This window comes from Talpa europaea, assembly GCF_964194135.1.
Source record: "Talpa europaea genome assembly, chromosome: 15".
Lineage (NCBI taxonomy): Eukaryota > Metazoa > Chordata > Mammalia > Eulipotyphla > Talpidae > Talpa > Talpa europaea.
In genome coordinates, this window is record NC_140083.1 from 34,658,006 (window position 1) to 34,684,165 (window position 26,160).

The 26,160-nt window shown below is 40.3% G+C and overlaps 1 protein-coding gene across 1 annotated transcript in view; it reads right to left on the reverse strand.

Annotated features, from left to right (window-relative positions):
- Positions 1–11,205: 11,205 nt before the first annotated feature.
- The window catches only part of MYRFL (myelin regulatory factor like), a gene marked incomplete at both ends in the record, with an annotated part of 100,329 nt that continues 85,374 nt past the window's right edge, over positions 11,206–26,160 (reverse strand). Inside the window, 9 exons of the mRNA XM_084255983.1 lie at positions 11,206–11,292; positions 11,423–11,497; positions 11,794–11,914; positions 13,902–13,976; positions 15,826–15,913; positions 16,529–16,591; positions 23,796–23,987; positions 24,102–24,154; positions 24,237–24,311. Coding sequence (XP_084112109.1) covers positions 11,206–11,292; positions 11,423–11,497; positions 11,794–11,914; positions 13,902–13,976; positions 15,826–15,913; positions 16,529–16,591; positions 23,796–23,987; positions 24,102–24,154; positions 24,237–24,311 — 829 coding nt within the window. The remainder of the gene's footprint in view (positions 11,293–11,422; positions 11,498–11,793; positions 11,915–13,901; positions 13,977–15,825; positions 15,914–16,528; positions 16,592–23,795; positions 23,988–24,101; positions 24,155–24,236; positions 24,312–26,160) is intronic.

The following is a 26,160-nucleotide window of genomic DNA, read 5'->3' on the forward strand; positions in this document are numbered from 1 at the left end:
GAGTGCCCCTTTTATAAGCAAAGCTAGCAGAAGAGCTGGCTCAGGTGGGTGGGGTAATTATTCACTTTGCAGTTCTTGGTCCATTTAAATCAAATTCCTTCTTCCTTAAAAAGAAAGGACTCATAAGCAACTTCTACTTTTTTCCATTTCTGTTTTAAAAAAAACCCACAAGACAAAAAATCTTTACTGTCCTTTTGAATGCAGATAACTCCATTGTCTTTTCTTGCTTGAGACTTCTCCTTTTCTTTCCCTCCATCTTCTTTCTCATTTATCCGAGACAGGATTTATCCCTCCTCCCCCACCCTCTCCCAGCACCATGTCAATGCCAAGGTTATGACACTTCCTACTGCATCGTGGCTAACAGTGTGGCTGTGTGGTTAGTCCACCAGATGGTGGATGTCTCCAAAAGGTCAGAAATGATTCTATGTTCCCTTGTGCCCTAGCACCATAGAGAGTGTGGCACCTGGAAAGTTCTCCACAAATGTTTGAGTGAAGGAATGAGTGTGAACTCTTAATAGAATATGTGACATAGAGGTAAAGGGGCCCTCCAGGAAGAAATTAAGAACCTTTTTCTTCTTAACGTAATCTTGAATAACTTCCCTACTATCAATAATTCCAGAGACTGCTCCTGAGAGCCAAGAATGTCCACACTAAAAGGAAATGTTTTCCAATTATTGTCCAGAATGACGGGCCTGAGATCTTACAATTCATTTCAAGGGAAACACAACAGCAGTCCAATTACTGTCATAATGCATTCAGTGTTTGGGTACAATATGAAATACTCATTAAATGTTTTGCAATTAATCTGCCACTAATTTAGATACTTCTGCAGTTGTGCTGTACAGAATAAAAGGCAGCAGCATAAATATAAATGATGAATAATATATCATGCTGACATTTAAAGCCTGGAATCCTCTAAAGGACAATAGGCCATTTGATTTCCCAGTTCTATAGGAAGTCATTTAACAGTGTCTTAAATATGCTTGGAGAAAATAGTATCCTCCTATTATTCCAAACAGTAACAATACAAAAATCATGGTGCAAGAAAGAGCAATTCAGTCTGATAGAGTATGCCAACTTACCATGCTCCATGATAGGTAAGAGGAAACGTTTCTAATTTACACATTTTTCACTTAATGAAAGTCGATTGGGCATCGATGTGTGCTAGGCAACATGTTCTCAAGGAGAAGAAGCTGGTGAATGGAATTGTAAGTAACTGATCCTGCACATAATGGACTGAAACTCACAAAAAAGAAGTGATGATTTCCAAGTTCTCATTTGTTCATTCAAAATAATGTCTTCCCAGGAACCACTTTTAATAACTCTTTTATTCTTATGGGACTTTCTTTTCACAGAGCTTTTATGTAAATATCTCATTTAATGTTCATAATAACCCTTCAAGGTGCGCAGGCCTAACAGAGGTGCAATTTTGCAACTGGGAAAAAGAAACCCAGAAAATTTCAATGAAGTTCCCAAGATCATACCAGTGGTGAACTGTTGAGTTGGGACCAGGTTTCCTGGCTCTGAGTTTAGTTCTCTTCCCAGTTATTCTGCATTTTAACAGGAGGTCAGCTAAAAATGGCTTGAGAACTAAACTCTCATGAGGATGTTATCAAAATCTTTCTAAAATGTGCTTTCATTTTATATTTGTGTAGAACATTAAAAAAAAAAAAGAAGTCTTAAAGCTATGGTCTTAGGTACCTGTCTTTTTCTCTAATTATATGTCTTTAAGACCTGACTGAGACTTTCCCATTCACAGAGCCCAGCCAAGAGGCATTGTATGCTGAGCACAGCTGGTAAAGTGGAGGTCTCTGAAGCTGTGCTTCTATAAGCATTAAACAACTGCTTATCAAAAATGCTCTAGATTCGGGCCTCCCCTGGTGGCGCAGCGATTGAGCACTGGGCTGCGAAGCTGCTCACAGGCTCTGCAGTGACGGTTCGATTCCTGGCCACTGGCGAGGGTCCCACCAAAAAAAAAAAAAAAAAAAAAAGGCACTAGATTCTAAATCCTTGGATGCTTCTAAAGTACTCAATTGGCTCTTTAGAATTAGACACAAAACCAATGACACATGTCCTTGAAAAAATGAAAGTCAAACCACTTTTAACGTTGCCAAGTGAAGATTTTTTGAGCATCCCTTGTAGTGAGGTTGGTATCTAGCATTCTTTTTTTTAAAAAAGATTTATTTATTTATGCATACAAGAACTGGGGTGCAGGCCAGAGGTGTCGGGGGAGAGGATTCATCAGAGACCGAGTGGGGAGCAGAACAGGCAGATTGACTGAAATACACTGCTGAGGGAGCAGAGGGAGAGACAGGAGAGGTCTGCTGTGCCATGTGGGTCACCTCCCTGACCGGCCAGGGTTCTAACTGGTGATAGCTTGATAGCGCTGTGTCTTCAAGCTCAGTGCCACCAGGGAGGCCTTGGTAATTTAGCATTCTTAAGTGAGCTGCAGAGTTCCGGTGCAATATAAATGGAAGCAACTTAGAGGTCAGCTACAGGGGATTCCACTCATGTCTGTCCCTGGCCTCTCTCCATTCTGTTTTCTGACTAAATGGTTTCTAATACATCCAATCAATGGTCAAGGCCTGGTAAGTGTAAATATCATTTACCAGATTCGTTAATATGTTAGCACTCTGTGCTGAATCTCTGAGTTGGTGGTCTCTTGCAAATTCCAAAAAGTCATGAAGAAAGGAAAAGTTTGCAAGGGGTGAGTGATGTAATGCTACGCACTGAATTGCATTCACATGTAGCAGCCCCATCTCCAATGTGATGGTATCTGGAAATGGGCCTTTGGGAAGGAATTAGGTTTAGATGAGATAGGGATGGGGTCAGTCTCTCTTCTCCCCCTCTCTCATCCTACCTGTCTGCACAGAGGAAAGGTCAGGCGAGGACACAGTTAGAAGGTGATAGAGCACTTACCACACACGGAGCTTGCAGGGCTTCAGTTTCCAGAACCGTGAGAAAGAAATTCCTGTCTAAGCCATCCAGTCTTTAATGAGTAAGACAGCAGTCTTTGATGAGTAAGATATGTAATATAATGGAAAAGGATGAAATGCAGCACCAGAAAAGGTGGCTTGCCTCTTATCCTTGTTCAACTTCTCTGTGCCTCAGTTTCCTTATCTGAAGAATGGGCAAATATGAATAACTCCCCTCAGTCCCAACATGACAAGGATATTGTAAGCATTAGTGAGAGGTTTATGAAAGTGATTTGTAAGCTGCCACCAGAATGGGTAGGTCTTTTTGTTTTGTTTTATTTTGCTTTTAACTTGAAGATCTCTGTTTTCATGACTTAATAATGTGTTGTTAGGGATCTGCCACTAAAGCCAAAATTCTAAAAGTTGTATAGATAAAAAGAAATAAAATTAGAAAGAGTTACATTAAAAAGGCTACAACTTGTTTTTTATATTTAAAATGTTAGAGGTTGAACATACACATGACAATTATTTTAAGTGAATTTTTGTGGTTTGATGTTTTCAAAATTTTGTTTGAGTTCCTTTATTAAGGAATTCTGTTGGTCTGTTAAATGATTATATTATGTTTTATGTTAAATTTGGGAATTAATTATATGAATTTACAGATTCTGACAAATAATTGACAAAGTAGGGAATTAGGATTCTTTTTTTTAATGTATTTTCTTTTTTCTTTTCTTTTTTTTTTAAGATTTATTTATTTATTTATACAAGCACTGGGTACAGTCAGAAGCACGGGAGGGTGAGAGAATTCACCAGAGCCAGAGTGGGGAACAGAACAGGCAGACCAACGAAATACACTGCTGAGGGGAGCAGCGGGCATGGCAGGAGAGGTCTGCACGCCATGTGGGACCCTCGCCGGCGGCCGGGGATCAAATCGGTGCCGCAGAGGCTCCGGACAGCGTCACAGCCCAGCGCTCAAGCGCTGTGCCACCAGGGGAGGCCCTGAATTAGGATTCTTTGAATCACCTGAGGCTTTAAGTGATACCTATATTTCAGACTTGAACTTAGTCTACATTATCAAAAATGGCACCTGGTGGCAGCAGGTGACATTTCAGCCCAACTCTTACGTATCCATTTCTTTTTCTGATTTTTTAAATGTTTTTTTAATACAGAGCATATAGAGAATTATAGAAAGATCATGAAGCTAACACAGAGTTCTCAAAAACTCCGTATCTAGTTCCTCCTATTAATAACACCTTAGCATATCTGTCACAATCAATGAACCAACATTGGTACAATATTATTAATTAATGTTCATACTTTACTCATATTTCTCTCATTTTTAACTACTATCTTTTTTCAGTTCCAGGGTCCCATCCATGAAACCACGTTATATTTAATCATCACGTCTCTTTACGTTTATTAATCAGCCTTTGGCTATAACTGTTTCTCAGAATTTCCATGTTTTTCCTAACTTTGTAATTTTGAGGGGTACTGATCAACTATTTTGTGGAATATCTCCAGTTGGAATTTGCTTCCTGTTTTTCTCAGGATTAGACCAGGGTTATAGGTTTTGGAGGAAGAGTCTTTTTTTTTTTTTTTTTAAGATTTGCTTATTTATGCATACAAGAGCTGGGGTGCAAGCCAGAGATGCAGGGGGTGAGAGGACTCACCAGAGACAGAGTGGGGAGCAGAACAAATAGACTGACTGAAATATGCTGCGGAGGGGAGCAGCGGGCAAGACAGGAGAGGTCTGCTGTGCCATATGGGTCACCTCCCTGGCCGGCCGGGAATCGAGCTGGTGCTAGAGAGGCTGCAGATAACTTCATAGTTCTGACACTTAACCCCTTGTGTCACCAGGGAAGCCACGGAAGAGTCTTAATTGACATTTTAATTACTTGAATTTGGGAATATTCAGATAATTCTCTGGCATAAAGAAAAATCTTTTGGCCTGAAATAACATGGTCCATAGAGGACATTTCACAACTGGAAAAGCGTTGCAATACTAAAAAAATGGTCTACCAAAGTCTATTCTCCTACAAGTTTAACTAATTCTAGGATGCTACAGATTACCACAGGTCCACTCTTGTAAATCCTTTTTTCTGGAGATTTTCAACATGATCACCTGTAGTTAAGTTTTCTGGGGGGGGGGGGAGGGGGGAGACATCTACCTTTTAAATGGGATTTAATAGGAAACCAGAATTTCTTTTACAGAAATATCCTAAGAGACAACATTGCTGAACTACTATATATATTTAAAATCTCCATATTGTCCTGAACATAAGTATCTGAATAAGAACATGGGATTTATGTGCTAAAAAGAACTCTTGTAATTCTGCTGCTGACAAGCATTCCTTTGCCAGTGGAAGAATGAAATTAATGGAGTCTCTCCCACACCAAGCATGTGGGGTGCTATTTTAAAAGTGAGTGCCAACTATAGGATCTAGACATAGGTCATGCCAGGACAGGCTGATACTACAACTCAGAGAACCAAGTTGAATTTGAGTCTAAGAAATTGAAAGAATCCTGAAATACAACTCCCAAGAATTAGCTATCTTGTTAAATTTTTCTATGAGGGTTATACATTTAGTAAAAGGGAAAACAGTTTTCCAAGTATAGTACAGAAAAAACAAACATTTTGTAATATATATGCATGTATTCTATCTTCAGTGTGGTTTTTACAGTTAATGAAAATACCTCAGTGTAGATGTGTTTAGTTACTCAATCCTTTTATAATCCCACTGTAATCTTTATAATCATTTTGTTCTGTGTGGGTATAACAATAATAGCTTATATTTATTTAAAGTATATCTGTGCTTGACATATTTTTTTTATCTTACTTGATCCTATCTCTTGTAGATACTCACAAACTCTAAAGATGAGGAAATCAAAGCTTACAAAAGTGAGGTGCCCTGCCTAAGGATACTCAGAAAAGGTCAGGAATTGAATTCAAGGCAAAAGGACAGTTTGGTTCTAAAGTCGCAGTTTCTAATAGGTTAAATAACATTTGTGTCAATAATTTTATTTCAAAATGTTTTCTGTGAGAGTAAAGACTATGTCCTTTCTTAAAAGTTGGTTTCTCAAATTTCCATCCACATGGCACATGTTTCATAATATTTGAAAATAAGGAAGAGAAAGGTACATCATTGACTAACATTGTCTGGGTAAAAAATAAAATCCAATTGATTCACAGGCTAACAGGGGTTTTGGGACCACAATTCTCATCATGAGGTAAGGGGAATCTTCCCCCTGTACCACCAAGCAATTCTCAGGCACCAGCTGGATATCACACAATTCAAAGCAATTCAGAGGCTATCTACCTGGAGAGGGCATCAGATTCCATGAGTTGAACAGTCATTCTTACAATGATAAATAAAACAAAAATGTAAAACGAACATGGAATAACAGTAACAATGGAACAGAGCCAAAGGCTGTTGAAGACCTGGTTCCAGGCCTCTATAGTCACCAGGCATGTGCCAAGTGCAGACCACAGCACAGTTCAGAAAATGAACTGGCCAGAATTGAAATATGAAGACTCACCACTTGATAAACTTTCCACTAATTAGAATTGTACTGACTGAAAACCACATTTGCATAAAGCAACATAGCCACACTACTTTTGCCTCCATAAGCACGCTCCTCAAAGAGCTCCTTGGGCATTCAGCTCAAGTGCTCCTTAAGTCCATTATACTTGGACTGCATAGCAAGAGATTAGCACTACTGCTAAGACATGAGGCATGGGAGCTATAAGCCAGTTGCTATAACTCAACAAGAATTTGACATTGCAGTTGAGAACAAGACTGTGAAACATACGCACATACACACACTTCAAGTGCCAATTGTAAGCCCATAGTTATCACTTATGCTTCTGAAATATTTACTTATTAGACTGCCAGCTTATTATAAAAGTGAATAGCTCAGGAGCAGCCAAATGAAAAGATGCATGGGGCAAGATGTGAGGAAAGGGTGCAGAGTTTCCATGCCTTTTCTGAGGACTGCTATTCTCTCCAAATCTCCAAGTGTTCACTCACCTGGAAGCAATCCAAACCCAGGCCTTTGGATTTTTATGGAGGTTTCATTGCATAAGCGTGGTTGATTAAATCTTTGACCACTGGTGATTGGACTCAATCTCTAGCTCTTCTTCTATCCTCAGAGGTCTGGGGATTGGGACTGGGAGTTCCAACCTCTCTAATCACATGGTTGATTGTCCTGCCAAACAGCCACTACCCTCCCCCACCTTTCTTTTTGAAGTAACATTGGCTTCAAAACACTAGAACCCTGCATATGATTCAGAGGTATAAGCGCATACTCCTTCAGATGTATGTAACCACACCCCACCCCACCACCAAGGCACCCTAACTCCACCACCATAGTCCTTGGGTGCCTTCCACATTTTCATCTCTTCTCCCCCACTCCCTGTCTAGAAGCCTCGATTGTATGGTTACATTTCTAGCATTTCTTATTGATTTGGTTTTGTCTTACCCTTTGTTTTGATTCTTTATATTTCACATGTAAGCAGTATCTGTCTTTCCCTTCTGACTTATTTTGCTTCACATTATGCCTTCCAGTTCTAACCATGTTGAGGCAAGTGGCAAGAGTTTCTCTTTGTTATAACTGAGCAGTATTCTATTGTGTGCACACATCACATCTTTATTGACTCCTCTGTCCTTGGGTACTTAGGTTTTTTCATAGCTTGGCTATTATAAATAGTGATGCAATGAACATAGGTGTGCATTTATCCCTTCAAATTAGTGCTTTTGCTTTCTTTGGGTAGATATCTGGGAGTGGAATTGCTGGATCATTTAGCAGATCTATTTTTTTTTAAGATTTATTTATTTATACAAGTACTGGGGTACAGGCCAGAGGTGTGGGAGGATGAGAGGATTCACCAGAGATGGAGCAGGGAGCAGAACATGCAGAAGGTCCGAAAGACTCCGCTGAGGTGAGCAGTAGGCAAGACAGGAGAGGTCTGCCACGCCATGTGGGTATCTCCCTGGCTGGCCAGGAATCAAACCAGTGCTGCAGAGGCTGCAGACAGCTTCACAGTGCTGTGCTCAACTCCCACCACCGGTGAGGCCCTAGCAGATCTATTTTTAATACTTTCAGAAACCAACTGTTTCCAGAGAGGCTAAGCTAGCCTCTATATTCCCAACAGTGAATGAGTGTTACTTTTTCTCCACATTCTCACCAGCACGTGTTGTTTATCTTTGATATGTATATCCCACCCTTACATGTGGTCCCAAAGTCACCTTATTAACATAACACAAGTTTCCTTTGTTTTTCTCAGCACTAAAGAAATTTCAAGGATTATAAGACCTGTGTCAAGAACAGTGGAAAAGTGACCCAATATATATTTCTTGTCATAAATTAAAATATCACATGGGCCTCCCTAGTGGCGCAGTGGTTGAGCACTGGGTTGCGAAGCTGCCCACAGCCTCTGCAGCGCCAGTTCCATCCCTGGCCATGGGGTGAGGTTCCCGCATGGCGCGCAGACCTCTCCTGCTGCCTGCTGCTCCCCTCAGCAGTGTGTTTCATCAGTCTGCCTGCTCTGCTCTCCACTCTGACTCTGATGAATTCTCTCACCCTCCCGCACTTCTGACTGTACCCAGTGCTTGTATAAATAAATAAATAAATCTTAAAAAAAATTAAAAAAAATAAAATATCACATGGGTCAAGAGTAAGATAAGGAAAGGCCAGCCATTTAATAGTCCTGTTACTTAAAACTAGAGTGACTTAAATCTCCATGCTCTAAAATATAGTATATTAACAGAAAATTTGAGGTATAAAATAGCCAATTAATCAGGTGATGATCACCATTAAAAAGATAGTTTGTTGCCCAGCATTCCCAAGAAGGGGTATGCTGTGCTTTGGGGAATACACTGGGAAATATTAGGGTCAATTAGGAGGGAGAGGGGGAGAAACAGTGGACAAGAGTCTTTGTTGTGGTTTCTGTAGGAAGGAACAAGCAAGGCAGGGCTCACAGGTATTAAGGCAGGAGGATAGTGGCCAGGACTGCATGTAAGGGCGGGGTATACATATCAAAAAGATAAACAACATGCGCTGATGAGAACGTGGGGAAAAAGGAACATTCATTCACTGTTGGTGGGACTGTAGACTAGCTTAGCCCCCCTGGAAAACAGTAGGTTTCTCAAAATATTAAAAATAGATGTGCTAAATGATCCAGCAGTTCCACTCCTAGCTATTGATCCAAAGTAAGCAAAAACACTAATTGGAAGGGATATATGCACACCTATGTTCATTGCATCACTATAATGGCCAGGAATGTGAGGACATAGTAGAGGAGGTTTTGGGTGTGGGTCCTGTATTGGTTGGTTTGTTTTTTCAAAGCACTCACAGGTAAATTGCTTACTATATTTAGGAACTGACAAACCTTGGGAGGCGCAGTCCTTCCAAGTCAGCAAGTTGTCAAAACATTGGAATACATACAATAGAAGACATGCTTGATACGCTCTAGCTGGAGGGTTTTTGGCCACTCTAAGTTGGGGAGGGCAGACCTATCAGCCAGGTAGAAGCATCCAAAGCTAATTCAGCAGTAAACAGTGGAGATGGTGCTTAATGCCCTGTAAGAGAACCCCCTCACATGTAGAGGAAAAACAAAAATACAAAACAAAAAAATAGAAGCAATAACAACTGGCAAACCAATGTAAATCTCTGGGTCTAGATTGTCTGGGTCACCTCAGAAGATTTATCACAAGCTAATGATTCACAAGATGACATATCCCACCACACAAAGAGTTTAGTGTCCACCAAACAGGGCAAAGTAGAGTAGCAGTTATTTCTCTTAAATACAATTCATTAGTAAGCTACATTTTGTACTGTAGGAAAACAAAGTGACTCCAGTAATTGCAATCCCCTGGGAAGAAGGCCAGTTTCCAGTTTCCCCATTATTTCTTCATGTGTATTAACTTGTAATTGTGCTCCACACATAACTCTGTTGATCTTGGTAAAACCAAGATGCACGTGGCATGTCCCCTGGATATCTGGTGCCATTAGCCTTATGTAAGAATGATCATACATACTAAGCCGAGAACAAGAAGACCCCTACCAACATGGGTGGTGTGGATCCTGCCCCACCTCAAAGTCTATCAGCTTTAGCACTGAGGACTTCAACATGTGAACTGCTCTTAATAAACTTAAAAATGTAATTAGGGCCTCCCTGGTGGGTGCAAGGGGTTAAGACACAACCTATGAAGCTTTCCGCAGCCACTGCAGCATGATTTCGATCCCTGGCCAGGGAGCTACCCACATGGCACAGCAGACCTCTCCTGACCCACCCGCTGTTCCCCCTCAGCAGTGTATTTTGGTTGATCTGCCTGTTCTGTTCCCCACTCATCCCCCATACTTCTGGCCTGTACCCCAGGTCTTGTATGCATAAATAAATAAATCTTTTAAAAAATGTAATTAATGAACATGCTATTCTTTGGACTCATATTACCTTCTCACTCTAAAGGAACCGACTTGTTCCTGCAGCTGCACCTGTACTCAAGTGTCTGTGGGACCCAACACACACACAAACACATAGCAATAGTCTGTACATGTGAATTCAGCATCAGATACAAACCTCCACCCCATATTATATATTCTCAAGAGTCTACATTTAGTGGGTCCAAGCTGATGTGACTGTAACGGGCCTTTTTAAAAGGACTATTTATTTATACATACAAGAACAGGGGTATAGACCAGAGGGTGTTGGGGAGGGGTGAGAGGATTCACCAGAGACAAAGTGGGGAGCAGAACAGGCAGATTTACTGAAACACACTGCTGAGGGGACTAGCAGGGGAGACAGGAGAGGTCTGCTACATCATGTGGGTCAGCTCCCTAGCAGAGAGATCGAACTCTGCTGCAGTGGCGGGCAATAGTGATAGCTTGATAGTGCTAAGACTTTACCCCCTGTGCCACTGGGGAGGCCCCTTTTGTTTTTCTTAAAAGTTCTTAAATACGTTAAGACAAAATAAAATTAGACCTGTCTGTTTTGACCCTCCTTGATATCAAGAGCAGTATTTTCAAATCCTGTGGTGATGTTAACTCTAGGAAATATTTTCTTCATTGTCATGGCAAAATCAAACACCACATTACCTCAAGTTTCAGCACATACTTTATTCTCCTCATTAATGACTTAAAACTCTTGGAAGTCAAATCCTCAAAAAGTCCTTTGGCAATAAATGTAAATGTTTTACAAAAGAAAAAAGAAGTTGCAAGAGATAATACATTTCTGTTAACTCTACTTCTGAGTATTTTTCTTTGGTAAGGTCCCCAACCAAATGTGAATAAATTAGGTACAGCGTCGGTAGAAGTAGAAAAAATAATCTGTAAAGAATATTCCAGCAAAATAAGGGTCCGTTGAACAGTCAGCTAAGTCCTGTCAGAACAGGAGAAAAAAAGAAAACAATGTAAGAATGTAGCTAAAGTGTTTTTTCTATCTATTTAATCCATTTCTTTCTCACTAAAAGTAAAAATAAATTGAAAAAAAAAAAAAAAAGAAAATTTACCGGTGCAGCTACACGGAAATGATACGCACTATCAAAGAACGGGGCTACAGCAAGGCTCCAAATGTGCTGATATCCCTAAATAATGAATGAAAGAGAGATCCATTTCATACCACATTTTACACTCAAGTGGAAAGAATAGAGGCTGAGACAGCATTTCTTTGACTACCGTGGGAGAAGTATCTGTGACAGCTTTTAACAGGGGTCGCTAGAATAGTCTGCAGCTTCTGAAGGACACACAAAAGATACCAAGCAAAGCCCCGTGACCAGGGTCAGCCAGCAAAGCTTTCTCTCAAGTCCTCTCTTATCAGGGACAGAGGCTGCACCACAACTCCAGACACAGGAGATTTTCTTCAGGAGCCAGAAAGCGTTACCTGTGTCATCTCCTGGGAGACTTCTTCCCGGCTTTGCATCCCGGTGGCCCCCCTTTTATTATGGAAACATATATTTCCAAGGCTGAATTTGCACTGGAAGACTATCAATGGCTCTGTTGTGCTTCAAGAGAGAAAGAGCAAATGGAAAAGCAGTTACAATCTCCTACTAGGCTATCTATCTACCTTAATTAGAAGAGCACTAATAGGAATGTGACTTGAAAATCCACTCAAACTTCTAAATAGGAATTTATTACACAAAGATACCAAATATGTTAGCTTACACTTATCCTCATAGAAAGAATTTCAATCTCAGATGACTATTGTTGTGAACTGAATTTCAGATTCTACAAACTCCTGGTCTGGGTAGATAGTGTTTGAAACAGCAAGGCAAACAGGTAGGGACTTGGGAGTGAGCCCAATTAGCAATTACCAGTCTATAAAGCTATCAGAATGGAAGGCCCAGTCAGAAAGAATGGTTTGTCTCTGGAGATTGGCTCATTAATTATCAAGAGGATGAGATCCATCTGTCTTTAGAAGCAATCTTTTTGCACAAATGGGACAACCTATAATCTCAGATGAGTATATGTGTTATTTTTAAATTACCCCTATTAGAAAGTGGCTCTTAAATGAAAAGGCCTGATCTAGCAACTCAAGATGCTCTTCTACCACTTCAGGGGATAGCCATTTAAGCTTATTTCTCTCTATCAACACTAGGAATAAATGAGGAAGTGCTATTCCAGGTTGCTCAGCGACTGCTAGAGAGTAGTATATTTAGCTTCAGAATAGAATGCTTAGCCTTTGCTCTGCCTTGAAATATGGTGGGTTCTGAATTGTGAAATAGTAGCTTCTTGAAAAAAAAAAACAAAAAAACCTTTCTAAGGCAAGCAATAAGATTGTGTGTCACTAATTCTTTGTTGAAGCAAAGTTGGTGAGACAAGAAATAGGAAGTCTGAATGAAGAAGGAAGAGACAGGATAGGGGGCAAATGATGGAGGAGGAATAACAGAGGTGGAGAAATATAGAGGGAGAGGGAGGATAGAGAGAAAAGGAGAGTAAAAAAAAGAGACACAAAACAAAAACCATCTCTCTTCATGGTGAGCACTCACTGCATAATTTTTGAGTCAAGTGGATCACAAGTCTTAAAATACCATAATTATTTAAAATATATGACAAAAGTAGATTAGAACCCTGTGATTCTGGAGGAAACCTCTGTGTAATGGATAATCATAATAAAAATGACCACTACATGCCAGGAAGTGTCCATGTTCTTATGTATCTCTTCTCAATTGGACCGTGATGGCTAAGCTGCTGGGCTGAGTTTGAGGCCTAGCTCCACTAATTGCTAGCCATGATTTTGGGGACAGGTTTTCTGACCTCTCTAAACGTGAGTGTTCCCATCTGAAAAATACAGACTACAAAAATATACCAACGTTGGGGGATTGTTGTGAGGATTATATGACCTAGTGTTGACATGTACAGTGTCTGACTTATAGGGTGTGCTCAGCAACCAGTAGCTATTAATTTCACTATTAGTAACAGTGAATCCCACCACAGATTCATGTGTTTTGATATAACAAACTTACTTTACAGATGAATAAATAATAGCTCAGAGAGGATAATTTGTTTTTCCAAGATCACAGAATTAAGTAACAAAGACAAAATTTGAACGCTAGTCTGCCCAATTCTAAACTGATTCCTTTTTTCCCCTGCCTCTGGGGACAGAAGGTTGTCTGCATTAGTGTTGCTTCCAGCAGCTCTCAAAAATGTGCTGCCCGCCCACTCAGGAGCCAAGCAATTTCATCATTCCCGTCCTAATACAAAGGGACACAAGCAAGAGTGCTGTGTCTAGCGAGAGGCCAAGGTCACTCCCGCTGTGCAGGTGTGTGCAGCAACAGCAGCCTCTCCATTCCGCTGGAGGGAGCCTGGACAACCGACTTGCATTCTGAAGACCCCCTCCCACAGCTGACCCACCTCTCAAGCCTGCCATCATTAGTTCACACAGGCAGGACACTTTCTACCTCCTAGTTACTGATCAATTTGAGAGGTAAATTCAGACTTACTATTCAAATAATGATAAAAATGAAAGAGTTTTTCCAGCCATACACTTACTTGATTTCCAGAGAGAATTTGACATTGGTGGGTGTATGCTTATTGACAGGAATATTGTAATTGTAATTTCCAGACCTAATTATGCAGAAAAAACAAAACCACAAATCAAAACATGCAAGCAAGACTTGCAAGGATTTTTGCTATCATTATATACTATATAAAGTGAAATATTCCATAATAAATAATTAATACAAAAAGCCAAGTTTATCATAGTATAGTTTCATGTATTTCAGAGACCTACCTATTAAATTTCAGAGTGCTGCCTTTCAGGTGAAACTGTACCATAAAGATTTAAGTGTTTTAGAACACATAGATGAAAACACATAGGTAGAATGTCGAATCCCATACCAAGTACACACAAGTAAATATATGGAAAATGACTGCAGTTCCTCTTAAGAGAGATATATTTTAGAAGACAAATTGGGTGAAGTCCTCAAACTAACAATCCCTCTGGAAAGAAGGATTGGAAATAACAAACACCAGCTTTTCTATCGTAAATCACTCCCTTTTAATCAACATTAGCAGGAAAATATGCACTTTCAGAGCTTGCATTAATTAAAATTAGTCCAATCCTAATTATCATTTAGTAATGGAGAGAACTGTCAGACAGAAATGCTTATACACAGATGCCTTCTCCACCACTTTTTTCTTTTTTTAATGAGAGTTACTTTGGGAAAAGCAAGCGTTCCTTTGATTCATATTGTAATGAAAAGCTTCAACAAAAGGTATGTTGTATCCCTTACAAGTTCCCCTTATGACCTGGCCATCGCTTGGTGAAAGAACTAAAATCCAGACAAATGGGGAAAAGAGGCAGTCATTTTAGGTTCTCTTTAATCAATACTGTTGTTAAAATAGTGAAAGCAAAATTAAGAAAATGGATCTGACTTGGGAAGAGAGAGCTCTGTTGGGTATCTAATGTATCTGCTACTATATGTCTCCCAAATCTCAGTAGATAGTGTCCCATCCTACAGTGAATACACAGGGAGAATAAGCATGTTGTCAAAGTTACGGAATTTGAACCTGAATCACTTTATTCTTCATTATGTCACTATGCCACATGAACAAATGTCTGTCTCTGTTTTTTTCAAGCTCACTGAATCTCAGGTTTCTTAAAGAAAAATGGGAACAAATGTACCAACCTCATAGGGATTTTGTAACAATTCAATGAGATAATGAGTGTACAGATCTTAAACAAATTACAAAGCACCATGCAGGTTATTTTTAAAACTCAGGGCCATCAACTCGAAGCCCAAATTTTATCAGGTAAAAAAGATAAAAGAATCTACGGAATAAACTGCACTACTTCCAAATAAACAGCCTGTTCTTAAACCTAGCAGGCACCCAGTAAATATTTGTCAAATAAATAAGAATAAGTGTCCAGTCCTAGAGCCTGCAGCTTGCATGTTGTGCTTGCTGAAGCATCATTACTGCCAGTCAGGAGCTATGGAATACACTAGAGATGGGTGCTAATAACTTTTGCAACACCTGGATTTTTCCCCTCCTGAAAAAGCTAAGATCAGCTATATTTTTGCAGCAATTAAAATAATGACATCCCTTGTTATTAAAATATCCAAATGTCAGCTAGTGAGTAACTTGGAACCATCAATAACAATGTCTTTTCTATAAAATGAACTAGTAGCTCTGTGCCCACAATATATGTCCTCAGAGTGAGCCTCTGAGCTGCCCCCTAAGTTTTTTGCCTTGGACTTATCCATTAAACCAGGAGACTGGAACCGTGGCAGCTGTGGTTTATTGACATTTGTTAATACCAACAGTTTTATGATTTCCTTGTCCACCGCATAACAAGTGTGTTTTCACTTAAGGAGCAATGTAAGCACACATTGATTTTACCAAGCAGCTCTAGCTTTCATCCCAGTCTCAAAAACCCAGAGCTCTGGGTATATTCTGAGGGAGGCTTACCCACCCGCACTGGAGGCTTCTACTGCAATACCGATGATCTATGACTTGTTGGATTTCCATAATCTGAATAGAACTGATGCTTGTATCAATCCCTGAATTGAGAAGAAATAGAGATAAGAAAGAAAGTAAACTCTTCTGGGAGAAAGAGTATTGTGCTCCAGGGGAGTCTCTAAATTGCAGAATGTGAAATAAGAATTTTCTAGATAAATGGGTTCAATTTGCATTCAAATGGAAAAAGGAGGAGGAGACCCTTTTCTTGTTATAGTAAATTTTAAGAAAGCTAATAAAAATCCAGGCACCAATACAAGAACTCCGTAACATCTAAAAGAATTTCTGGAGCATGGAAATCCTACTAAATTGGAGAATTCAATGTGAAATGCAATCTGGCCAATAAAAAAGGATTTTTAAAAAGTCAGAAAAAGAGAAAACAAACTAGAAATACTGTCAGAATAGAAGAGGCAGGAAGTCAAATGAATTATTAAAACCCATAGAGATCAATCACAACTAGTCTAGTGGTGAGAGGCCAATCCCAGTGGCAGCCTCATGGTGAAGCTCATCACCAACTTCAAAAATGAGATCCCGTGGGTGTTTCTGGCAGGGTGCAGCTTTGGTCCCCATGCCTTCCTCCAGGATTGCTTTTACAGACTGCTGTTACTCTGCCTGGCCCTACAAAGTCAAAGAATAGGGTCAATGAAACATAAACTTACAGTCACTCTCCCAGTAGGGACTGCTTAGCACATCTCTTGCCAGGAATGATGTGTTTCTATCTCCTGAAGAGGAAAAATGTCTGTCAGTCTTTCAGGTTTGAACAAGAAACCCAATGTGAGCTGGAGTTTATCTCTGTCCACTGAATGTTCCCCCACTGTTTGATCCACTCAATCCCTATCCTTTTTTAAAAAAAATATTTATTTATTTATACAATCACTGGGTACAGTCAGAAGTGCGGGAGGGTGAGAGAATTCACCAGAGCCAGAGGGGAGAGCAGAGCAGGCAGACTGACGAAGTACACTGCTGAGGGGAGCAGCGGGCAGCAGGAGAGTTCTGTGCGCCATGTGGGACTCTCCCCCCACAGCCAGGGATCGAACCGGTGCTGCAGAGGCTGCAGGCAGCTTCGCAACCCAGCTCTCAACCACTGTGCCACTGGAGAGGCCCCCCTATCCTTTTTTTTTTTTTAAAGATTTATTTATGTATACTAGAACTGAGGTGTGGGGAGGGGGTAGTGAAAGGATTCACTAGAGAGAGTGGGAAGCAGAACAGGCAGATCTACTGAAATACACTGCTGAGGGCAGCAGGCGAGACAGGAGAGGTCTGCTGTGCCATGTGGGTTGCTCCCTGGCCAGCTGGGGATTGAACTCATGCTGCAGTGGCTGCCAATAGCTTTCTAGCTGTCTTTAACCCCTGCGTCACCAGGGAGGCCCAATCCTTATGCTGCTTTTGATAGATCTAGTTTATTTTCACCCCTTTCCAAGATGATGTCTGTTTAGGTCTGAAATGTACACACCCCCAAATTCTTACATATGAAGCCCTAACCCCTCAGCATGTAACTATTTAGGTATAGGGCTGTTAAAGAGGTAAATTAAAATAAGGCTATTAGGTGCTCCCTAATCCAATCTGACTGGTGTCCCTATACAAAGGGGACATTAGAACACAGGAAAGACACTAGGGCATGAGTCAAGAAAGACCTGACAAGGTTACAGTAAGAAGGCAGCCATGGAATGTAAACTGGCCCAGCCACTATGGAAAGCTGTGTGGAGGTCCCTCAAAACATTAAAAATGGATCTACTATAAGATCCAACAATTTTACTCTTAGGAAACTATCCAAAGGACACAAAAACACACATTCAAAAGGAAACCAGCACTCCTATGTTTATTGCAGCACTATTTACAATAGCGAAGATATGGAAACAACCTAAATGCCCCAAAATAGATGACTGGAGCAAAAAGCTGCTGACTATATATGCAATGGAATACTACTCAGTGATCAAAAAACTAAACTCATGCCACCTGTGGCAATATGCATAGAGCTGGAAGGGATTATTCTAAGTGAAGTGAGCCAGAAGGAGAAAGATAAACACCAGATGGTTTTACTTATATGCAGAATATAGAAAAAATGAATGATATAGAAATACAGAAAAAACAATATAGAGTATAGAAAAAAGGCAAAACTTTCCTCTGACCGTAGATCTGCAGCAAACAGCAAGGGCGGAGGAGGGAGAGAGGTGAAAACAGGGGAAGGAAGAACACAAGGGACCGTGATGATGGATCAAGGGTGCTATGGTGGTGGTAGAACTATGGGGACCATATCTGAGGGGAGAAATCAAATACTGTACATGTAAGAAAATTAATTAATTAAAAAAAAAAAAGAAGGCAGCCATCTGAAAGCCAAGAAAGAGGCCTCAGAAAAAGCCAGACTTGCTAACACATTATCTTGGACTTCCAGCTTCCAGACCTATGAGAAAATACATCTCTACTGCTTAAGTCAGCCTTCTGTGGTATTTTATTATGGCAGTCCAAGCCAACTGAGACACCCTTCTAGGTCAGGTCACAGCTCCTTTCTTTCCAACCCACAGCATTTATTACTGAGCCATCCATGGGGTGATCAGAGCTGTACCTATCAGCAGACCAGAGGGCATGTTAAAACCTCCGCTTTTTGACTTACGTTTGCCTTTTGTCAACAACTCCAGAATAGTGAATCTATGAACATTCTTTAAATCCTCTGTAACTCCTAGCATAATGAGATCTACATAGGAAAAATGTGAACTTAAAACCCAAGATAAAGACAGAGCTGCAGCCAGGTGAAGAGAGGTATCAGATCACTGATGGGGGGCCAGGGCTTGCCTGTGGGGAAGAAAGCCTGGGAAGATTCTTGGCTGCCCATCCCAGCCCCACAGGCACTTTATAAGCAATTTTGAAAAGTTCAGATGATAGTTAAAGCAATGAAAACAAAAAGTATCTTTTAAAAGTAGATAGCAATCACTAAGTGAAAAGCAATCATTTAGTGGGTTTCTAAACAAACCTTAAAAAGAATTTTTAAAATGTTGCAGTCATGTTTATACTAATTTGGCAGACTTAGATTTATGTTCAAGTTTCTGTGTGGGATTGCAGGATAAGAAACAAAAGCTACGGTGCACATTACTTGGGGGCAATCACTTCTAGGTATCTCTGTCCTGGCGTGTACCTCTCACACCAGGCAGAAGGACGCTGATTTGGTCAAGCACCTGCCTGGGAGGCCTGCATCACGCTCACGGTTGTATCTTCATGGCTATATCCCCAGGTAAGGCAACATGGGCTCACTGTGAGTGTTCCATAAATATTTGTGGAAGAATGGAAGGAAAAGAGGGAAATAAGATAAAAGGCCATCATACAGCTTCTGGAAAAATGTTTCCTCTTAGACACTCAAAGGGGAGTTTCCAAGGGGGAAGGTACAGATGGATGCTGGGAATGGATGTGGGAAGCTAAGTTCTTTCACCCTCTTAACAAATGGGAGTGACACAGAACATGAAACTCAGGTAAATCTTCTGAGCATCCTGCCCAATGCAAGGTTTCCTATTATGAAGAAGTAGATCTTGATCTATGAGATTGCCTAGAAGATAGAATATTTTCCTTTACCTATAAACATACATGCTCTCTAAAAGGCCCCGGATGTCTTGGGTTCTAGCTATTCCAATAATAGTTTTCAAGCACATGTCTCCTGCACAAGTTTTGCTTACAACTGCTTCCACAGAAGGCTGGGAATTTACAAGGCAAATGAGATATAAAGAGAAGGGAAACCAGACTTTTCTATCTTGTCTTTCTGTCTTTTCTTCCCGTTACTTTTATTCTACTATACTGCTGAAAAAGCTCATTATAAATTCTGCAGTAGAACTACAGATCTGTGCCCCTTCTACAGGAGCATATTTTCAGATTCCTGGAGACACAGAACCCTATGACAGGATTCAGCTTCTGATGGGATAGCAAGGTTTTTTATTTTTTATTTATTTATTTATTTAAATAATAAATTTTATTTTTATATTCCCCCATACAATTGCAACCCCCCCATTCTGACCCCAATCCCTCCCCTCCCGCCCCCCACCCTAGCAAGGTTTTTTAAAAGAAAAAAAAAAACCTGTAATAAAAAGTAGAGGAAAGATAATCTTGAAGATTAGAATTATGAAAATTGCAGAATTGGAAATAAAAATTTAAACCTTTTATAATAAAATACCTCCAATTTGTCATTCTCTGAAGCAAGACTATTCAATGCTGAAAGGCTGGTTATTGGAAAATCATAAATTCTCTTGTAGTCATACAGGGGTGACTCTCATTTCATAAATGCCTTTCCACAACAGACACTAGAAACTTAACCTACATTCCCAGTGGTTTTCATTGTAAAGCTGGAGACATATTTCACAATCAGCAGATGAGATCTCCCAGTAAACTAAATCAGAAACTTCTGGGGAGGAGAGATTTAAGATGGCGTCCAACCAGACCATATCTCATCATAGTAGAATGTGTATTAAACTGAATGTAACTGTATTGGTGGTTGGTGATTGAGTTCAAATACAGACTCTTGGCCACCCTTTTCTTTCCTGATTGAACCAGATTCATGCCCAGAAAAAAGCCAAGGAGCCTAATCAGTTGATGACTGAGTCCTTTGATACTTGGGAACCATTTCTTCTTCTCAGAGCTCTGGTCTCCAAACAAAATAAGTATGAATTTCAGATCTCTTTTTGCTTGGTGAGATTTAAAAAAATCTTTACCAAATCTCTTTAAAATCCATAAAATTCCATCAGCTTTCCCCCAAAGACACTTTTTAATATCTAACTCTGCTGTCCAGGTAAATCTTTATTGGTTCCACAGATTAAAATCTAATCCATGACATTTTCAGCGGATTCCTCGGAGTAGAAGATCAATATTCCTAAATATTTACCTTCTACTTGCTGATCAGTTCTACACAAACTTTTGTTAAGTGAGGAGAGATGGTTTAACCTTTCTGAAAAACAGTTTGTACAATCAAATTAGGCCCCAAAGAATCACAGACAAGCTCAGCATGTCATAAAAATGCTTATTTACCCCACTTACTTCCCTAGTAGTTTACTTCATTTACTTTACTAGTTTTACTCCTTAGGAGGAAGGCTCATAAATGTGTTCTGGGGCTTGGTAAATTGTTAGCTATTATTCTTCATCCAACTGAGAGTTTTTCCCAGTTTTTTTTAACCCTTGAGTTTCTTTGTGTTCTGTAAGATTTAATTGGCATTTGATGCCGTTAGAATATCTGGTTGAAAGAATATTTACCTGACTTCCTCCTTTTTTGGATTGAGGAACTTCCTAGGTGCCCTGGACACATGGAAAAGAGGGACCAATAGCAAAAGAGAAGTGCCTTTCCTCAGACCCTGAAAAATACCATACCCTGGGAACATCTCAAAGATATAGGCAAATTTGAGGAGGGGGCACAGAAACAATAGATTAGAAAGCACCTTCTGGAGTTGATCCTGTTACATATATACACTGTGCCCAAATAAATGGCAGCAGAATGGTGCATGGGAAGGAGCTCAGGGAGACAAGGGACCCAGATTCCAATTCTACTTTTCTAGTAACTCACTGCAGAACCCTAAGCTGGGTTCTGGGCCTTCATCTCATAAGCTGTAAAGTGGGTGAGCTGGCATAAATCAGAAGCTCTCTTGACCTGGGACACTGAACCCCAGATGATTGCATAAAAGAGGCTATGGCATTGTCTGTGCACTTAATATCTCTTCCATAAATTTGTGCTATTTTTAAAAGTTGCTGTGGATTAACGAATGTAACTTTATAACAAATGTAACTTTATAGTTACATTCTCCCTTTATATATATATATGTGTATATATATATATATATATTAGTCAAATAACTAAGATATTATAATGAAGTAATAACAGATTCCCAGCATCAAAGCCTCAAGGTGCCACTGGGGTAGCTACTCCCTGACACTCTATGACTCTCAAGTTCTAAACTTTTCAAATTTCCTGAAGGTGAAAGTAAACAGTACATTTAAGTCCTTTCCATTTCTCTCCAGTTGAAGGAGGGAGGCAGGGACAATGTTCTCAGTGTTTCAGAGAACCCAGTAGGGCAGAGCTTAAATTTCATTTTTAGCCAGTGAAACTGAGAGTTGTGTCTAAGGGAACACACCCAGGCACCACAGAGCTGACCTTCTTTCCTTAGGAATCATTTCAGACTCCAAGAGCTATGGAAACAGAAGATGAACAGATACTCATTGTCCCTGAGAAGAGAGCAACAAATCTTCATCTAGTTTGATAGAGACTATTCTTTCTGATATTCCCTTGATATAAAGAGCTGGTTACTATAGGAAAGAATTTGCTTGGGTGTCAAGAAACTTTCTGAAAATGAAGACTGAATCAGCCCATCACCGCTTCCTGTACAGGGTCTATTGTTATCAGTACATGTCTCATAGGTGAGATGGTTTCTTCTCAGAGAAGGACACTCCCAAGATGAGGAAAGGGTTTACCAGATATGAGATTCCATATGTTTTCACAAGACATGAAGGCTATGAGGGGTTGGGGTTGGGGGTTATTCCAGTGATGACTGGAATAAATTCTTTTCTTCAAATGGAATATTTGTCCTCACAGCACTGTGATAGCTCTGTTCCCAAGTTTAATCAAATTGCTTTATGAAAAAAAACAGTGTAGCTCCTATATAGTAAGCTCTATGCCTCACTTTCTTCATTCCAAAAAGGGAGATAACTGGGCCTCTTAGACTTGTAAGGCTTCAATGATTTATTCACATTGACTACTTACCACAGTGCTTTGTCTATCATAATACCTGATAGACATTACATGATGAGAATGGTCGTTTATAACCATTCATTATTTGAAACTAGGATATAGAATAATATCAAAAAGAACAAGAAATGACCATGCTGCCCAAAATGTCAACCACTAGTCATATTCTGGGTGTCACTCATAAAAGCTGCTCAATTATATCCTGGTTCATCTTTTTCCAGGCACATGTTAGGTCACTTCTTCACCAACAGTTTTTAAATTAACATGACCACTGTTACTTGCATAGGTAAATAAACTGTAAGCAGAAGAGACATGTGTTTCTCTTAGGTGGGAGAATTTAAGAGACTGTTTTTGCCTCATTTTCTTAGAACGGCTGTACCTTTGAGATACAGAGAGACTCAGAAATGAGTTTTCGCCACATGAAGCCATTGTGATTTGGCAGTAATTTTGGCAGTAAATTTTTGTTACCACAGCATCCTAGTACATACTATTGTAACATGTATGTATTGCTATTATTAGCATCATCATCATTATTATTTTAGATACTTGTCAATATGTGTATATACAGATAATTTCTAAAAACAATAATAAAAGCATATTCATTTGTATGCATTGAATTTGATCTTACAGAAATAACTACAATTTTAGCCCTTGAGTTCCTATAATATTTTTAACAGGAAAATTCTGTTACTTAAAAAGCACCAGTGCATGTGTATATCTGTGTGTGTGTGTGTGTGTGTGTGTGTGTGTGTGTGGGCATGCACATCTAAGAAGATGTTCTAAAAGTGGAATGCCAACCTTGTATTTTTCACTGACTTAAAATTTACCCTGAACTCATCAGAGTTTCCAAAGCCTTTTACATTTTGCCCTACTTGGCTTGGGCACAGAGCCCAGATACTACATCATTTTTTACGTTTTAAGTGAGCCAAAAAAGTCTACCCATCTGCATGTAAGTACTTCACTTGTGCTACTATTATCATCTTTGTTGGCAACATGCAAATGAGACCCTTTCACTTGAATCAACTGGAAGTTCATCCCTGGGCAGGGAAATCAATGTTATAGATGAATGCAAGTTCATGTGCTTGTATTTAAAGATCTTGCCACCCCAATAAAAGAGTAGAAGCATTATCTGGAGCCATTAACAGACTCTCCACATACACACTGACAAGGAAAACACCTCAGTTTCAAATGCTAGTTGGTTCTCTCTGAATATCCTTTACCAGCTGAAGGTCTCTGATGAATTTCCTTCTCCTTGGACTGTTTTTGCTCATGAATTTGCACAGGACTTGACAGGACTCTTCTTGTTTCCCAGAGGGGGCAGCAGTAAGTCTTCTGACATGGCAGGATCTCACAGAAAGTGATTTCTGGTACTTGGAAGGAGGATTGTGTGGTTGCCAGGGACATAGTAGGTGCTGCAAGACATTGGGGAGAGGAGAAGGAGGCCACAAGGTTAACCTGAAAGGCTGGTTTCTTCTGTTGACAGGAAATGCAGACTGGGTTGAGGGTGGAGAGTATGAAGATCTTACCTGAGGGGGAGGCTGTGGTCAGCACAGTTGGCTCCTGAGAATTTGTGATATTGCTGGAGGATGAGAACAAAATGATTAATGAAGGAGTTCTTCGAGAACCCTCCTCCCCAAAGAAAGCAAGGCCAGAACTTTCACCTTAAAGGGAGATTTGGAGCACTTCGATCTTGGTCTTTTAAGCTAAGTATATAAAGGGAGACTATCGTCAAGGCACTGTTGAAAAAGAAGAAAGCATTATGTGGCAGATTTGAATCCAGTTATCTCTCACATACCAGCTGGCCAGAGATGTGCTCTCACAGGCCACACCGAATGGGGCAGGGAGGGGGAAAGAGGAGGGTAAAGGGAAGAGGCAGAGCCTGGGCTGACAGAAGCACCATGGACACCAGCACAGTCATGTGCTTCTTTGCCCTGGTGAGGGAAAGTTCTGGTCTTCCTGGAGTGCTGGGGCTTGTGGGATAATCCACACTGATGGATTTTTCCATAGGGAAGCCCCCTGGCCTGGCAAGCTATCTCAGAAATATCTGTCACTAGTGGAAGATTACAAAAGGAAGCATGGAGGCAGCCCTCTGCTCCTTGCAGGAAAAAGTCAGAGCAAAGTTCATGTTCCACTGGTGGAGGGCACCAAAACTGTCACGCTGCAAGATGATAAGATGGAGCAGGAACAATCAAGCAAATGCAACCCTCTTTGGCTGCTTCTTTAACATCTTCCAGCCAGCCCTTCTCTTCAGAGAGACCACACACCAAATTGGACAGGAAGGAAAAGAAATGCAACAAAGCATCTACTTCCACACTACGTGACTTGAAATAATGAGCACATTCTGGTTATCAGAATTTCTATATCCAAATGGAAATTTTCCTTTAAGTTTCCAAGCTTTGGAAGCTCTTCTGTACTATGTTCACACAACCAACATTCTTCTTTTGGGGGTGTCTTTAGGACTCCCTTACATGTTGCACAAGGAAGTCTGCAGGTGACTTCACATCCCACTGTGCTGGGCATGATGTAAAGTGACCTAACTTTCCTTCCAACCAGCTTGACTTCACACCTGGCTCTCTGGACTCATTAGTTTGTTCCCCATCATTAAATACACACAATTTGCCATCATTAAAGTTACACAAAGAAATGTGTCACACTTTTGCATTCCACTCATAAAGAAAGAATTCCCAGAATGTTCTCAGCGGGAGCTGGGTACTGCATGCAGGCACAGCCCTGCCTGGGAAAAGTGGTGCTGAACCCCGAAGATGGCATCAGACAGAATTAGGTAAGTCACTCTCACAACTGCTTGCTGTGGTCTAGTCTCCCTTGCTCTGGTCCCCCACACCCCCATTTTCCATCTCCCTTAGGTGCTCTTTAGAGTTGTCTTTGGTGTCTGCTTCAATGTACACGCAGCCCAGAGAATTCCTAGGGTTATAGAATGTAATGGACCTCTGCTCCTTTCTTTGGGGACAAAGTCCAGTTTTGCCCTTTATATACCAAGGGTCTGAAACAAGGTAATAAACCTCTCCAATTTATACTCTGAGCACTCAACAATACTGGAATTCATAAGATCTGATAAACACATTTAAAAGCAGTCTCTATATCAGATTTAGACTATTATCTTTTCATTGGGTTTTTGTGGGAATCTGTGCCTCTAGAGAATGCAAAGTATTTGCTATGGGTAGATGCACATACTCATCTGAGCGGGAATTCCAGAAGAAGACAAGCTCACTTAAGAGAATGAGAAAGTGCAATGGCTTCTAATAGGGATTCTGTGTCGTGGTGCCCACTATGTGGCAATGTGCCCCACAGTGGACAGTAACAAGTAAAAAGTTAAAACGCTAAGGACAGAGAAAGGGTGAGAGACACCCACGCTGTCTTCAACAGCTAGGAAACTGCTTTAGATCAAAGAACTGGAAATACCTTCAGACTGTCCTTTATTTTGCTTCTGAGAAGGACTGTCTCCCCTGACAAAACCCAGAGGCCAGTCCTCCCACACACTAACAAAGCATTTTTCAAGGGATAGATAAATAACCCTTTCATAATGGGACTAGTGACTAAAAATAAGAAGACCTGGAGGACCCAAGC